At 43.5% G+C, this 15294-nt stretch overlaps 1 protein-coding gene across 2 annotated transcripts in view; it reads left to right on the top strand.

Moving 5' to 3' along the window:
• BRDT (bromodomain testis associated) overlaps positions 1–15294 on the top strand; it is a 166875-nt gene that overhangs the window by 25004 nt on the left and 126577 nt on the right. For both annotated transcript variants that reach the window (XM_056523157.1, XM_056523156.1), the window contains exon 4: positions 2581–2725. In XM_056523157.1, the coding sequence (XP_056379132.1) occupies positions 2581–2725 (145 nt within the window). The remainder of the gene's footprint in view (positions 1–2580; positions 2726–15294) is intronic.

Here is a 15294-nt window from a genome sequence, read left to right as displayed (position 1 = left end):
TTTTTTTTTTACCTCAGTTGACTCAGCATTAGTCTTTTGTTTTCCTTTCCCTTCCTTCCTGTTTGTGGGCTAGGTGAAACTATATTTCCCATCTTTCCTGTGTGCTTTTTTGTTTTCTTTTGTGTCCTCCCTTTTTTCATCTTTGGCCTTTCCTACTCCCTTTTGTTGTCCACCCCTGGCTTGCCTTCCTTCATTACTTGTGCTTTTTTTCTGTGTGTTTTTTTTCCCATCCCTGTTGCTGTCTTGTTCTTATCGCTTGTAACACGTGATCTTCCTTTAGCCACCATGGAGCAGCTTCATGTGCTGCGCACGATGCCTAATTGGTGCAGCACTAAATTCAGATCACAGCCTGGCAGCAACATTTGACTGCGGAAACGAGGCTGAAAAGTCACATGACTTTCGAAAAACCTCGCAGAGTTTTCCAAAACGAGGCTTGCTAAAGTCACATGACTTTATGGAATGCTCATTGGTTGAGCAAAAACGTGGCTGTAAAGTTATGTGATCATAGTTTTTGTAGCTTTTTTGTTTAATTACTAGTTGAGTACCTGACGTTGCCAGCTCTTCCTACCTAAACCTTGAAGGAGAGGAAAAGCAACAAGACCACTCCTGTCCTCATATCTCATCCTCATATCCCGACCTCCTAACCTATTCCCTGCACTTACCATTCTCTGCACCTCTTCTGGACAGTCGGCAGGGTATATAAAAGTCCTGGGCAATCTCTGCAGCCCAAGAGTAACACGATCAGAAGATGTACCTGAGGTCCAATAGACTTGCATGGGACTTCAGAGATTTAAAAAATAATAATAATTTGCATAAAGGGGTGGGTTAGGGTTAATTTAACTTTACTATATTGTTGGTTGACATATAAGTAACATTTATACAAAGTTTTTGTAATATCTCAGATATTTCGAAGTTATGCTGGAAAATATATACAATTTCAGCATACACTCGAAAGGACAAAAGAACCGCACTCACCAGTCCAGGGAACGAAAGCAGCTTTATTCTGGAAAATGCACGGCTTCAAACATCATGAGGGTAAGATTCCATACAGCGTGGGGTCAGGATAGCAGGCAAGTGGAACACGGATGTGGGGAGTGTGCAAAGGGCAACGAATCGTTTCACATCATAGGTGACGCTTTATCCGGCCTCTAGGAGAGGGCAATGAATCGTTTAACATCATAGGTGACGCTTCATCCGGCCTCTAGGAGAGGGCTACGAATAGTTTCACGTCATAGGTGACGCTTCATCCGACCTCTAGGAGAGGGCAACGAATCGTTTCATGTCATAGGTGACGCTTCATCCAGCCTCTAGGAGAGGGCAACGAATCGTTTAATGTCATAGGTGACGCTTCATCCAGCCTCTAGGAGAGGGCAACGAATCGTTTCATGTCATTGGTGACTCTTCATCCGGCCTCTAGGAGAGGGCAACGAATCATTTCACATTATAGGTGACTCTTCATCCGGCCTCTAGGAGAGGGCAACGAATCATTTCACATTATAGGTGACGCTTCATCCGGCCTCTAGGAGAGGGCAACGAATCGTTTCATGTCATAGGTGATGCTTCATCCGGCCACTAGGAGAGGGCAACGAATCATTTCACATCATAGGTGACGCTTCATCCAGCTTCTAGGAGAGGACAACGAACCTTTTTTCATGTCATAGGTGACGCTTCATCCGGCCACTAGGAGAGGGCAACGAATCGTTTCATGTCATAGGTAACGCTTCATCCGGCCTCTAGGAGAGGGCAACGAATCATTTCACATCATTGGTGACTCTTCATCCGGCCTCTAGGAGAGGGCAACGAATTGTTTCACATCATAGGTGACGCTTCATCCGGCCTCTAGGAGAGAGCAACGAATTGTTTCATGTCATAGGTGATGCTTCATCAAGCCACTAGGAGAGGTCAACGAATCATTTCACATCATAGGTGCCACTTCATCCGGCTTCTAGGAGAGGGCAACGAATCGTTTCATGTCATAGGTGACGCTTCATCCGGCCACTAGGAGAGGGCAACGAGAAGTTTTCACGTCATAGGTGACGCTTCATCCGGCCTCTAGGAGAGGGCATGAATCATTTCACGTCATAGGTGACGCTTCATCCGGCCTCTAGGAGGCCGGATCAAGCATCACCTATGGCGTGAAATGATTTGTTGCCCTTTGCACATGCCCCACAGCTGTGTTCCACTCGCCCGCTATCCTGACCCCACACGGTAAAGAATCTTACCTGCATTTTCCAGAATAAAGCTGCTTTCGTTCCCTGGACTGGTGAGTGCAGTTCTTTTGTTCTTACGAGTGTATGCTGCACAGAATCTATATCTCCGCACCCCTCATCGGGAACTGGGTCAGTCAGCAGTTTTTGTCCTATGAGTTCAGATAGGTCCGCAGTGGTGCCGCCGCTCTTGCTCCTTGCTTGTGAACGTATGTACAATTTCATCCACTTGCCGGCTGCTGTAATCTGTGGATTTTCTGGGCATACGTCCTTGCGAGTTTTTAGGGCAGCAGAATAGGACATTGACCATATGGAATGTCAGATTTTATTTTCCTGTATTTTTCTGATTTTAGTTTCCCGATATATTTTGCAGCCCGGGGATGATATTGTCTTAATGGCTCAAGAACTGGAAAAGGTGTTTATGGAGAAAATCGCTGAGATGCCCCAGGAAGAGATTGAATTGTCTGTGGTCGGAAACAGAAGTGTGAAGAACAAGTTGCGAACGTCATCGGAAGGAGGTGATTAAACTGGGCAGAAATGTGCGATAGAGAACGTAGAATGTCAGGTCATATCTATAACTATGGGCTATACCGCACACAAACTGATGTCCTCCGCTCCTGACCTCTGGGGCAATGGACCAGAACATTACAGAAGTAAGATAACAGATCAGTCACATGTACACAACCTGAGGAACAGCACACCACACCTGTCCACTGGTTATATATGGTATTGCAGCTCAGCCTTACTTGCTGTGATGCTGCAATACCAGAAACAAAAAGGGGAGTTATAATTCCAGCTTTTTTAATCCTGTACAATCCCCTTAAAGGGGTACTCCAGTGGAATTTTTTTATATATCAACTGGTGCCAGTAAGTTAAACAGATTTGTAAATGAATAGTAGTAAGAGAGGAGTGGGTGGGCACTGCTGAAAAACCACTATGCAAACATCTAATCAGTATTCCCAGGTGTGGCTGGATAAGGTGCTGGACATACACAGGTAACAGTCCTGATAAAATCTCAATAGAAGAAGGAAATGATGTCCGCACTCACCATGCCGTAGAAAATTGGATATGCTTTATTAGCGTCTTCAGAGTTCCATAAGAAACAATATCAAAAACACCCGGGTGCAGGGAGGGGGAGCTGCTCCTGGCAAGGAGACTGGGAGCGGCTGTCAGGAACAACAGCACCGTTTCACGTTATCCACGCTTCTTCCGGTTCCTGGTTCTCTGGAATACTTTTCAGGTATATATATTGGGAAAGACGGGAAGGGGAGGAGTGAACCCATCACCAATATAAAATACCTCATAGGAATACAATAAAAGTTAAAAACAGAGAGGACAGTATAAATCCTATTATCATGGATACTTATTGTTAACTACTGGACCATATATTATAATTTATAGAAAAGAACTAAGATCGTTCCGATCGTTAAATCCCATTGGGCCCAATGCCTTTAATTTAATTATCCATCTGGCTTCGCTTTGGATTAATTTAAGGTGCCTGTCCACACCTTGCGGTTGTAGCGGGATATGTTCTATTCCTGCGAATTTCATGCATTCAAACTTTCCTTCGTGTTTTTCTTCTATATGTGTAATAAGATGTGTTGCTCCTATTTTAGATTTTAATGAGTAAATATGTTCTCTGAACCTTGTGTTTAAATTTCTTTTAGTTTGTCCAATATAGTATTGTCCACAAGGACATACTATGCAATACACTACAAATTGCGATTTACATGAAATAAATTGATTTACATTAATAACATTACCTCCTAATTGGAATGATTTCTTTTTTAATATAAAAGTACAATATTTACAATGCCCACATGGAAAATTTCCGTGTGGTGCTGGTTTATTTAGCCAATTGGATTTATTTACATTATTTTTTTTATCTTTTTTAATTACATCTGCTATTGTTTTATTTTTTCGAAATGTAATAATAGGTTTGTTTTTTGCTATATCTGATGCAAGAGGATCCTGTTCCAGCATATACCAATTTGATCCTATAGAATTTTTTATGGCAGTGTTCATAGGGCTATTTTCGAACGAAAAAATGATTTTTTTCTGTTTGAAATTGGATTGTTTTCTCTTTTTTACTCTGTTGGGAATTAGTAGCTCTTCTCTTTCTCTGGATTCTGCTTTCATAAAAGCTTTATCAATTAAATTTTTTGGATAATTCCTTTCTTTTAGTCTTTTTTTAAAGGCATTGGGCCCAATGGGATTTAACGATCGGAAAGATCTTAGTTCTTTTCTATAAATTATAATATATGGTCCAGTAGTTAACAATAAGTATCCATGATAATAGGATTTATACTGTCCTCTCTGTTTTTAACTTTTATTGTATTCCTATGAGGTATTTTATATTGGTGATGGGTTCACTCCTCCCCTTCCCGTCTTTCCCAATATATATACCTGAAAAGTATTCCAGAGAACCAGGAACCGGAAGAAGCGTGGATAACGCGAAACGGTGCTGTTGTTCCTGACAGCCGCTCCCAGTCTCCTTGCCAGGAGCAGCTCCCCCTCCCTGCACCCGGGTGTTTTTGATATTGTTTCTTATGGTACTCTTAAGATGCTAATAAAGCATATCCAATTTTCTACGGCATGGTGAGTGCGGACATCATTTCCTTCTTCTATTGAGATTTGTAAATGACTTCTATTTAAAAATCTTATTCCTTCCAGTACTTATCAGCTGCTGTATGCTCTACAGGAAGTTGTGTAGTTCTTTTCAGTCTGACCACAGTGCTCTCTGCTGACACCTCTGTCTGTCTCAGGAACTATCCAGAGTTGGAGCAAATCCCCATAGCAAACCTCTCCTGCTCTGGACAGTTCCTGACATGGACAGAGGCGTCAGCAGAGAGCACTGTGGTCAGGCAGAAAAGGAATTAAAAAAGAAAAGAACTTCCTCTGGAGTATACAGCAGCTGATAAGTCCTGGAAGGATTAAGATGTTTAAATAGAAGTCCTTTACAAATCTGTTTAACTTTCTGGCGTCAGCTGATTTAAAAAAAAATTCCACCAGAGTACCACTTTAAGGTCTTACGCAGTGTTTTTCAACCTGTGTGCCTCTAGCTGTTGCAAGACTACAATTCCTAGCAAAAAAATAAATGCAATCAAATAGTCACATATATATGCAAAAGTGGTACCAAAAAAAAAAACCTACAGATCACGGCGCAAAAAAGGAGCCATCATACAGCACCGTTTACGAAAAGTTATAGGTGGTCAAAAAAGGGCAAAGTTTGAGTTTTTGGGTGGAATGACAAGCCGCAGGATTTCTGCAGCTGCGATACACTTGGTTTTCCATGGAAATACCATTGTGAGTCACTTTATGATACTCTCACTTAACACATCGTAACCCAGTAGGGGCAAGGGTAAGTTAACAACTCCAAAACACAAAATCCCAAATATAAGGGGTCACTTTTACCCCTTTTTCAATCCCTACCTAAAACATAACTTATTGGCCTCTATTTCCAGAGTGTTAAAGCGTATGGTGCACAGTGGCTATGACCATGATTCCTCAAAGGTGCATGTGTTAATATATACCGTATTTTTCGCCCTATAGGACGCACCGGCGTATAAGACTCACCCTATTTTTAGGTTCAAAATCAAAAAAATGTAAGATTTTGAACCCAATAGTGGTCTTCAACCTGCGGACTTCCAGATGTTGCAAAACTACAACTCCCAGCATGCCCGGACAGCCGTTGGCTGTCCGGGCATGCTGGGAGTTGTAGTTTTGCAACATCTGGAGGTCCGGAGATTGAGGACCACTGCATAGAAGGTAATACTCACGTGTCCCCGCCGCTCCGGACCAGTCACTGCTGCCCTGGATGTCGCTCCATTTCTGTCGCCGTGTCCCCCTCGCTCTGCTGCCGGCCTGCTGCTGAACGTCTCTGCTGCCGGATGGGTATCCTCGCTCTCCGTCGCCGTCATCACGTCGTTACGCACGCCGACGCACGTACGCGACGACGTGATGACGAGGAAGGAGAGCGCCGGCCATACAGGGGATCCCTGAACGGAGAAGACACCGAGGAGGCAGGTAAGGTCCCTCCCGGTTTCCTGTAAGCACTAACCCGGCTATTCAGTCGGGCTGTTCGGGACCGCCGCGATTTCACCGCGGCGGTCCCGAACAGCCCGACTGAACAGCCGGGTCAGTGTCACTTTCACTTTAGACGCGGCGGTCAGCTTTGATCACCGTGTCTGAAGGGTTAATACAGGGCATCACCGCGATCGGTGATGTCCTGTATTAGCCGCGGGTCCCGGCCGTTGATGGCTTCAGGGACTGCCGCGATAGGGGTGTATTCGCCGTATAAGACGCACCGACTTTTTCCCCCCCCAGTTTTGGGGTAGAAAAAGTGCGTCTTATACGGCGAAAAATACGGTATTGCACAGCCCTGTTGGCCTCATGTTATGTTATATAATGCTGGTAGCTGCTGTCCACCAGTATACTTTGGTACTAGACTTTAAAACACAAACACACCTAGCCCTCTGACATGTTTCGCTTATCAGAGCGTCCTCAGAGGTCTCGATTTATATATATTAGCACATGTACCTATGAGGAATCATTGTCACAGTCACTATGCACTATACAATTTGACACTCTGGTAATATAGGTATTTCTTTTTTATATTTATGGGCCAAATTCACTATATAATAGTTGAAAATATTAAACTTTTTTTTTAAATGTTTTTACCATATAAGAACATAGGAGCAGTACCTGGGCCTCACAATGGGGTGCATTATATAACAGCCGGTCTATGGCTGTCGAATGAGCCTTTATGTCATCCGTTTGCACCTGGTTTATAATATCCATTATTACTTCTGAGCATGCTCAGAAGAGGTGGCATCAGCAGACTCCTGCAATGCTGAGGAACTACTACTTCTCCCATCATGGAATAGACGAGTTTCCATGATGGGAGTAGTATTTCCCCCGGCTGCCGGAGTCTGCCTGTCTCCCCTGTGCTCTGTTATAGCGCTCCATTCCCCACTGGTACCTGACCTGTCCCCCCTGTGCGCTGCTTCATTCATTCCCCACCGCCGCCCGATATGTCCCCACTGCTGCCCTCTCCAAACGCAATGAGCGCACAGCGGGGACATGTCAGTCTATTCCCCACTGCTCATCTCCGTCAGGTATGGAAATGAGCAGTGGGGAATAGACTTAGATGTGCCTGCTGTGCGCTCTGATTGCGCATGGAGTAGGGCAGCAGGGGGGACATGTAGGGTGGCAGTGGGTAGTGAATGAATGAAGCAGCGCACAGGGGGGACAGGTCAGGTACCGGTATCGGTGGGGAATGGAGCGCTATAACAGCGCACAGGAGAGACAGGTCCCTCCATTCTCCGCTGCCTCCTCTCTGTCAGATATGGAGATGAGCAGTGGGGAATAGATTTAGATGTGCCTGCTGTGCGCTCTGATTGCGCATGGAGTAGGGTGGCGGTGGGTAGTGAATGAATGAAGCAGCGCACAGGGGGGACAGGTCAGGTATCGGTATCGGTGGGGAATGGAGCGCTGTAACAGCGCACAGGAGAGACAGGTCCCTCCATTCTCCGCTGCCTCCTCTCTGTCAGATATGGAATGGCATGTCCCTGTTGTGCACTGCGACAGCGCTAGAAGATGACTGGGCAGCAGGCAAAGGGGAATCATACATCTACACATGGGGAATAAAAGGAACATACTTAAGTCAGGGTGAATGTGATTATACAGTAATTAGGCACAGTAAAAACAAAAGGAAAAACAACACAGTCAGAGGCTATATGCACAGCAGAGGTGAATTATCATGTTAGGGTCCCATCCGATATGAGGCCACCTCCGTGTGGTGGATGGGGGGACACATTTTGATCAAAAAGTGCGCTAAGAGCCTCAATTTTTTGACCAAGAGTGCTGTTGCAACTTTCTTTTTTGTACATTTTGTATTTGCCACAGCAGCGGGCACCTGTGTATTAGGTTGTTGTACTGGCTATTTTTCCTTTTGTTTTTCCTTTGTAAGTTGGGGGGTGTGGCACCATCTTTAGCCATGCACCCCACCCCTCTCAGACTGGAGGTGGTTTAGTCAATGGCTGATCCAACATGTCACACAGTCAGAGGCTATATGCACAGCAGAGGTGAATTATCATGTTAGGGTCCCATCCGATATGAGGCCACTTCCGCGTGGGGGATGGGGGACACATTTTGATCAAAAAGTGCGCTAAGAGCCTCCATTTTTTGACCAAGAGTGCTGTTGCAACTTTCTTTTTTGTACATTTAGTAATTAGGCACACTGTAAGTTTAAAAACCCCGCCGAGAGCCCTGAATGGCTCCTCCATACTGGCCATTAAGGGCTCCCGGCGGGGAATTTAAAAATGAAAGTAAAAATACATCGTACATCGCAGGGGAGTGGAGTATGCCGTCTGCTCCCCTGTTTAATAACTTCCGATCGCATCAGGTCTCAAAAGTGAGACCCGGTGAGATCAATCCCTCACCCCTGTACTACAACTCCATCATGGAACAGAGTCTGTTCCATGATGGGGGTAGTAGTACAAACATCAATGTAGCCTCCGCAACCATCAGCAGACATCCGCAGCCGGGGAACTACTACTCCCATCATGGAAACCAGTCTGTTACATGATGGGAGTAGTAGTAGTCCCGGCAGCGGAAGTCTGTAGGCTGAGGTGTTAAAATGGCCATAAAATAACGGTACATGGCGGATGTTATAACGGGTCTTAACAGAAGAATAGGCCCGTTATTTTGACAGACGTTATTCAGCTGTCAGCACCAGTTATTTCATCCCTTATTATACATCCGATTTTTTATTATACACTACATAAAACGGATGTTTAATAAGGGATGAATAATCTATAGTGAGAAAGAAGCCTTGCCTGCAATACGGTGGAATGGTGCCCAACAAAGGCCTCAAGAACTGCCATGTATGAGAGTCTATTAGGCCCTTCCTAAAAGTGGCCATACACATTAAAATCTTCTGAATTGGGGACGTCCCAATGGCAGTTCTAGCGGGCGAGAACAGTTGACATGTTGTTTTAAACCTGCCTGATCCTTTTGTTTTCTCTGAACTTTCTTCCCACTACCAACTCATGAATGTTCAGATAAGATTAGTGTACAGTGGGGATCAAAAGTTTGGGCCCCCCAGGTAAAAATTTGTATTAATGTGTATAAAGAAGCCAAGGAAAGATGAAAAAATTTCCAAAAGGCATCAAATTACAGATTAGACATTCTTATAATATGTCAACAAAAGTTGGATTTTATTTCCATCATTTACACTTTCAAAATAACAGAAAACAAAAAAAATTACGTCTGCAAAAGTTTGGGCACCCTGCAGAATTTATAGCATTCACTGCCCCCTTTGCAAAGCAGAGACCTGCCAGTGTCATGGATTGTTCTCAATCATCAAATGGGAAGACCAGGTGATGTCAATCTCAAAGGTTTTAAATGCCCAGACTCATCTGACCTTGCCCCAACAATCAGCACCATGGGTTCTTCTAAGCAGTTGTCTAAAAATCTGAAACTGAAAATAGTTGACGCTCACAAAGCTGGAGAAGGCTATAAGAAGATAGCAAAACGTTTTCAGATGTCAATATCCTCTGTTCGGAATGTAATTAAGAAGTGGCAGTCATCAGGAATAGTGGAAGTTAAAGCAAGATCTGGAAGACCAAGAAAAATATCAGACAGAACAGCTCGCAGGATTGTGAGGAAAAACAATTCAAAACCCACGTTTGACTGCACAATCCCTCCAGAAAGATCTGGCAGACACTGGAGTTGTGGTACACTATTCCACTATAAAGAAATACTTGTACAAATATGGTCTTCATGGAAGAGTCATCAGAAGAAAATCTTTTCTACGTCCTCACCACAAAAATCAGCGTTTGAACTTTGCAAATGAACATATAGACAAGCCTGATGCATTTTGAAAATAAGTTCTGTGGACCAGTGAGGTTAAAATTTAACTTTTTAGCCGGAATGAGCAAAGGTACGTTTGGAGAAGAAGGGGAACAGAATTTAAAGGGTAGCTCCCACCATCTTTTTTTTTTTTTTCTTTCTGTCCCTGCCTATTGCCCATCTATCCCTAACCCCCTCCCTGCTTAAATTTTTTTTTTAACTATATTAAAAATACCTTTTTGTCTGGGTGGTAGTGTGCTCACTACCAGGCAGACTTCCCCAGCAGGCACCACGTCACTGACGCCTGCTGGGGGACCCCCCCCCCCCCCCCCGTTGTTAAAACGCCGGGCCCCGCTCTCCCCCAACCTCCGTTTACAATCATGATCCCCGCTCTGTTATTCCATACTTACATACTGCAGAGTCTGGCAGCGGCGTGCAGGGGCGGCAGCAGCAGTGGCTTCATGTGCGGGAGGCGGGGCCGGCGTGTCAGGCCAGGGAGCCAATGCGCTCGCTCCCACCTGTCTAAATGACAGGCCGGGAGCAAGAGCAGGCTGAATGAAAAAGGACCGATGCCAGGCCGCATTAGTCCTTTTTCAGGCGTGACGTCACGCCAGCCTGCAGCCGGCCACTGGGAGCGAGACCCCTAGTGGCCGATTTTCAAACATAAATTAGGACATGTTAATAAAAATTAAAAAAAAATAATTAAAATATATTAGAGATATGTTGTAGTACATATGTACTACAACATATCAAAAAATAATGTTGATGGCAGTGCCCATTTAATGAAAAGAACCTCTGTCCAACTGTTAAACATGGGGGGTGGATCAATCATGCTTTGGGGTTGTATTGCAGCCAGTGGCACAGGAATCATCTCACGAATAGAAGGAAAAATGGATTCAATAAAATTTCAGCAAAGTTTGGATGCTAACTTGATGCCATCTGTGAAAAAGCTGAAGTTAAAGAGAGGATGGCTTCTACAAATGGATAATGATCCTAAACACACCTCAAAATCCACGGGGATTACATCAAGAGGCATAAACTGAAGGTTTTGCCATGGCCTTCACAATCTCCTGACCTCAACATAATTGAAAATCTATGGGTAGACCTTAAAAGAGCAGTGTGTGACAGACAGCCCAGAAATCTCAAAGAACTGGAAGACTTTTGTAAGGAAGAATGGGCAAAGATAGCTCAAACAAGAATTGAAAGACTCTTGGCTGGCTACAAAAAGTGTTTACAAGCTGTGATACTTGCCAAAGGGGGCAGTACAAGATATTAACTCTGCAGGGTGCCCAAACTTTTGCAGCCGCCATTTTTTTGTTTTTTGTTATTTTGAAAGTGTAAATGATGGAAATAAAATGTAACTTTTGGTGACATATTATAAGAATGTCTAATCTGTAATTTGATGCATTTTGGAGATTTTTCCATCTTTCCTTGGCTTCTTTATGCACATTAATACAAATTTTTACCTGGGGTGCCCAAACTTTTGATCCCCACTGTACTTGTATCTAGTAACATAGTAACATAGTTCATAAGATTGAAAGAAGACCAGAGTCCATAAAGTTCAACCTTTAACCCTAATGAGTCCCTATTGAGTTGATCAAGAGGAGGAAAAAAAACCTCGTACTAGAGGTAAAAATTCCTTCCCGACTTCAAATATGGCAACAGAATAAATCCCTGGATCAACCTTCTGTCCCTATAAATCTAGTATACATAACCTGTAAAGTTATTATTCTCCAAAAATGCATCCAGACCCCTTTTTAAATTCTTTTACAGAGTTCACCATGACCACCTCCTCTGGGAGAGAATTCCATTCTCACTGCTCTTACAGTAAAGAACCCCCGTCTGTTCTGGTGTCGAAACCTTCTTTCCTCTAGACGTAGAGGACGCCCCCTTGTTATAGATATAGTCCTGGGTATAAATAGATCATGGGAGAGATCTCTGTACGGTCCCTGATATATTTATACATAGTTATTAGGTCTCCCCTAAGCCTTCTTTTTTCTAAACTAAATATCCCTAATTCTGGGTACTGTAGTACTCCCATTCCCTGTATTACTCTGGTTGCCCGTCTTTGAACCCTCTCCAGCTCCACTATATCTTTCTTGTACACTGGTGCCCAGTACTGTACACAGTATTCTATGTGTGGTCTGACCAGTACTGTACACAGTATTCCATGTGTGGTCTGACCAGTACTGTACACAGTATTCTATGTGTGGTCTGACCAGTACTGTACACAGTATTCTATGTGTGGTCTGACACGTACTGTACACAGTATTCTATGTGTGGTCTGACCAGTACTGTACACAGTATTCCATGTGTGGTCTGACCAGTACTGTACACAGTATTCTATGTGTGGTCTGACCAGTACTGTACACCGTATTCTATGTGTGGTCTATAGTGATTTGTACAGTGGTAGAATTATTTCCTTGTCGTGGGCATCTATGCCCCTATTGATGCCCCCCATGATTTTATTTGCTTTGGCAGCAGCTGCCTGGTACTGGTCACTACAGCTAAATTTACTATTAACTAAGACTCCTAAGTCCTTTTCCACGTCAGTCGTCCCAAGTGTTCTCCCATTTAATACATAATCCCAGCCTGGATTTTTCCTCCCCATGTGCATTACCTTACATTTATCAGTGTTGAACCTCATCTGCCACTTCTCAGCCCAAACCTGGAACCTATCCAGATCCATTTGTAATAGTGCACTGTCCTCTATAGTGTTATCTACTATACACAGTGCACAGTCCTCTGTTGTGTTATCTACTATATACAGTGCACTGTCCTATATAGTGTTTACCACTTTACAGAGTTTAGTATCATCTGCAAAGATTGCTACTTTACTATTCAACCCCTCTACAAGGTCATTAATGGATATATTAAATAGAACAGGACCCAAGACTGACCCCTGTGGTCCCCACTAGTAACAGTCACCCAATCAGAATAAGTACCATCAATAACCACCCTCTGTTTCCTATCACAGAGCCAGTTACTTACCCACTTACACACATTCTCCCCCAGCCCCGTAGGAAGGATCCCTGTCAGCCAAACAAGCATTTAGTCGACCGTGATCTACAATGTAAGGCTATGTTCACACGGCGGAATTTCAGTGCAGAATTCTGCCAGAAATTCCACTGAAATTTACTGCCCATTTAATTCAATGGAATTCTGCTGTTCTATTCCATTCCGCAACATATAAAGGCGGAATCCCATTGAACTCAATAGGGCTTGAATTTTGGTTGAATTCTGTGTTTAGAGATCACAGAATTCCGGTGGAAGTCCAAAATTTGTGCAAACTTGTGCGTAATTGCGGAATTCCACCGTGTGACCATAGACCGATGTGGTAGCCTGTCAGTTCTACACAGCTTTTTTTTTTCCCATTACACAATGTTTTACTATGGGGAAGAAAATGAAATAATCCACCTTTACACATATGAGAACAAAAGACATGGAATCGGTGACACTCAGGACAAAATCATGTTTAAAGTGTAACGCCGATCACACTCCGACGGCAGGATATCTGTTTATAACCCGGAACTACAGCAATCAGGATACGGTTTTGTCCTTTAGACTTGCATGGGACTTCAGGCATATCCGTATCCTGATCTCGCTGTTGTCTCGAAAGTCTAAGTATGTGAGATTTAAATTGATATCCTGTCAGCGGAGTGTGTTCGGCATTATGCTTTAAAGGGGTACTCCGGTGAAAAACAAATATTTTTTTTTTTTAAGTCAACTGTTGCCAGAAAGTTGAACAGGTTTGTAAATTACTTCTATTTAACAATCTTCATCCTTCCAGTACTTATCAGCTGCTGTATGCTACAGAGGAGGTTGAGTTGTTCTTTTCTGTCTGACCACAGTGCTCTCTGCTGACACCTCTGTCCGTGTCAGGAATTGTCCAGAGCAGGAGAGGTTTGCTATGGGGATTTGCTTGTACTCTGGACAGTTCCTGACATGGACAGAGGTGGCAGCAGAGAGCACTGTGGTCAGACAGAAAAGAACAACTCAACCTCCTCTGTAGCATACAGCAGCTAAGTAGTACTGGAAGGATGAAGATTTTTAAATAGAAGTTTAAATAGAAATTGCAAATAAAAGCTTTCTTTATTACAGCATAGCAGGTCAAGGAGGATTAGATCGTGAAGCCGACGAGCGCTGGTTTCGCGTGCAGTGACTCTTTGTCAAGGCATGCCAGAGGTGGACGGAGCCACGTCTATATCCTCCCATTGACCAATCAAAACAGTCAAAAACGCAATTAGTTTCACATAGTGTATACACGTATCAAAACCTTGTATATATAAACGTGATAGCAAAACACATTAACCCTCGATATAAAAATTAAAAACAAAAAGCAGAAATCAGAGAAATTAAGCCAAATCATTCCTATCATTCAGGCCGAGAGCACCCGTGGCTCCGGTCCGGATGATCCATTTTGCTTCTTCCTGTAACAATCTCGTGTGACGATCCAGTCCGCCTTCTCTGTGCACAATTCTCTGCAGGCCCAAGAACCGCGATACATTGCTATTACCATTATGCATATCAGTTATGTGAGTGATAAGTCGAGGACAGCCCTTTCCTGTCCTAATAAAAGCGACATGTTCCCGAAACCTATGAAACAGAGGGCGAATGGTTTTACCAATATAAAATAGATGGCACGGACATAATACTGCATACACTACAAAGTCCGAACGGCAAGTAATAAATTCAGTTACAATATGATTTATACAACCCAATTGGATACTAGCAGAGTCTATAAATTGTCTACAAAAAGATCAATGTTTACATCTAAAATTCCCTTTCGGGAGACTCTGCTGGATCCAATTGTGATGTTCCTGAGGGATGCGGCTCTTCACCAGTTCGTCCCTTAAATTGCGGGTTCTGCAGAAATAAATCAGCGGTGGTTTGACTGTCAGGGTTCGCAGGTCAGTATCTGCTTGTATTATGTGCCAGTTTTTATGTATCGTCTGTCTGATCATATTTGCCATAGGACCGTATTCAAAAGAAAAAACTGCTCGGGTGGTCTCACCTTTTTTGCCGTTTCCCCTCTCAAAATTGTCTTTCCTGTTCTTACTCCTCGCCCTAGCGAAGGCTTCCTGTATAATCTGTTCATTATACCCCCTATCTCTTAACCTTTGCATTAGTTCACAAGACTGCTGTACAAAAGTAGAATAATCTGAGTTATTACGGCAAAGGCGGAGGAATTGACTGTATGGTAGAGATTTTGAGACATGAGTAGGGTGAAAAC

This window comes from Hyla sarda, chromosome 6, assembly GCF_029499605.1.
Source record: "Hyla sarda isolate aHylSar1 chromosome 6, aHylSar1.hap1, whole genome shotgun sequence".
Taxonomy (NCBI): domain Eukaryota; kingdom Metazoa; phylum Chordata; class Amphibia; order Anura; family Hylidae; genus Hyla; species Hyla sarda.
Note: the sequence above shows the minus strand (reverse complement) of the source record. Positions and strands in the feature narration are given on the sequence as shown.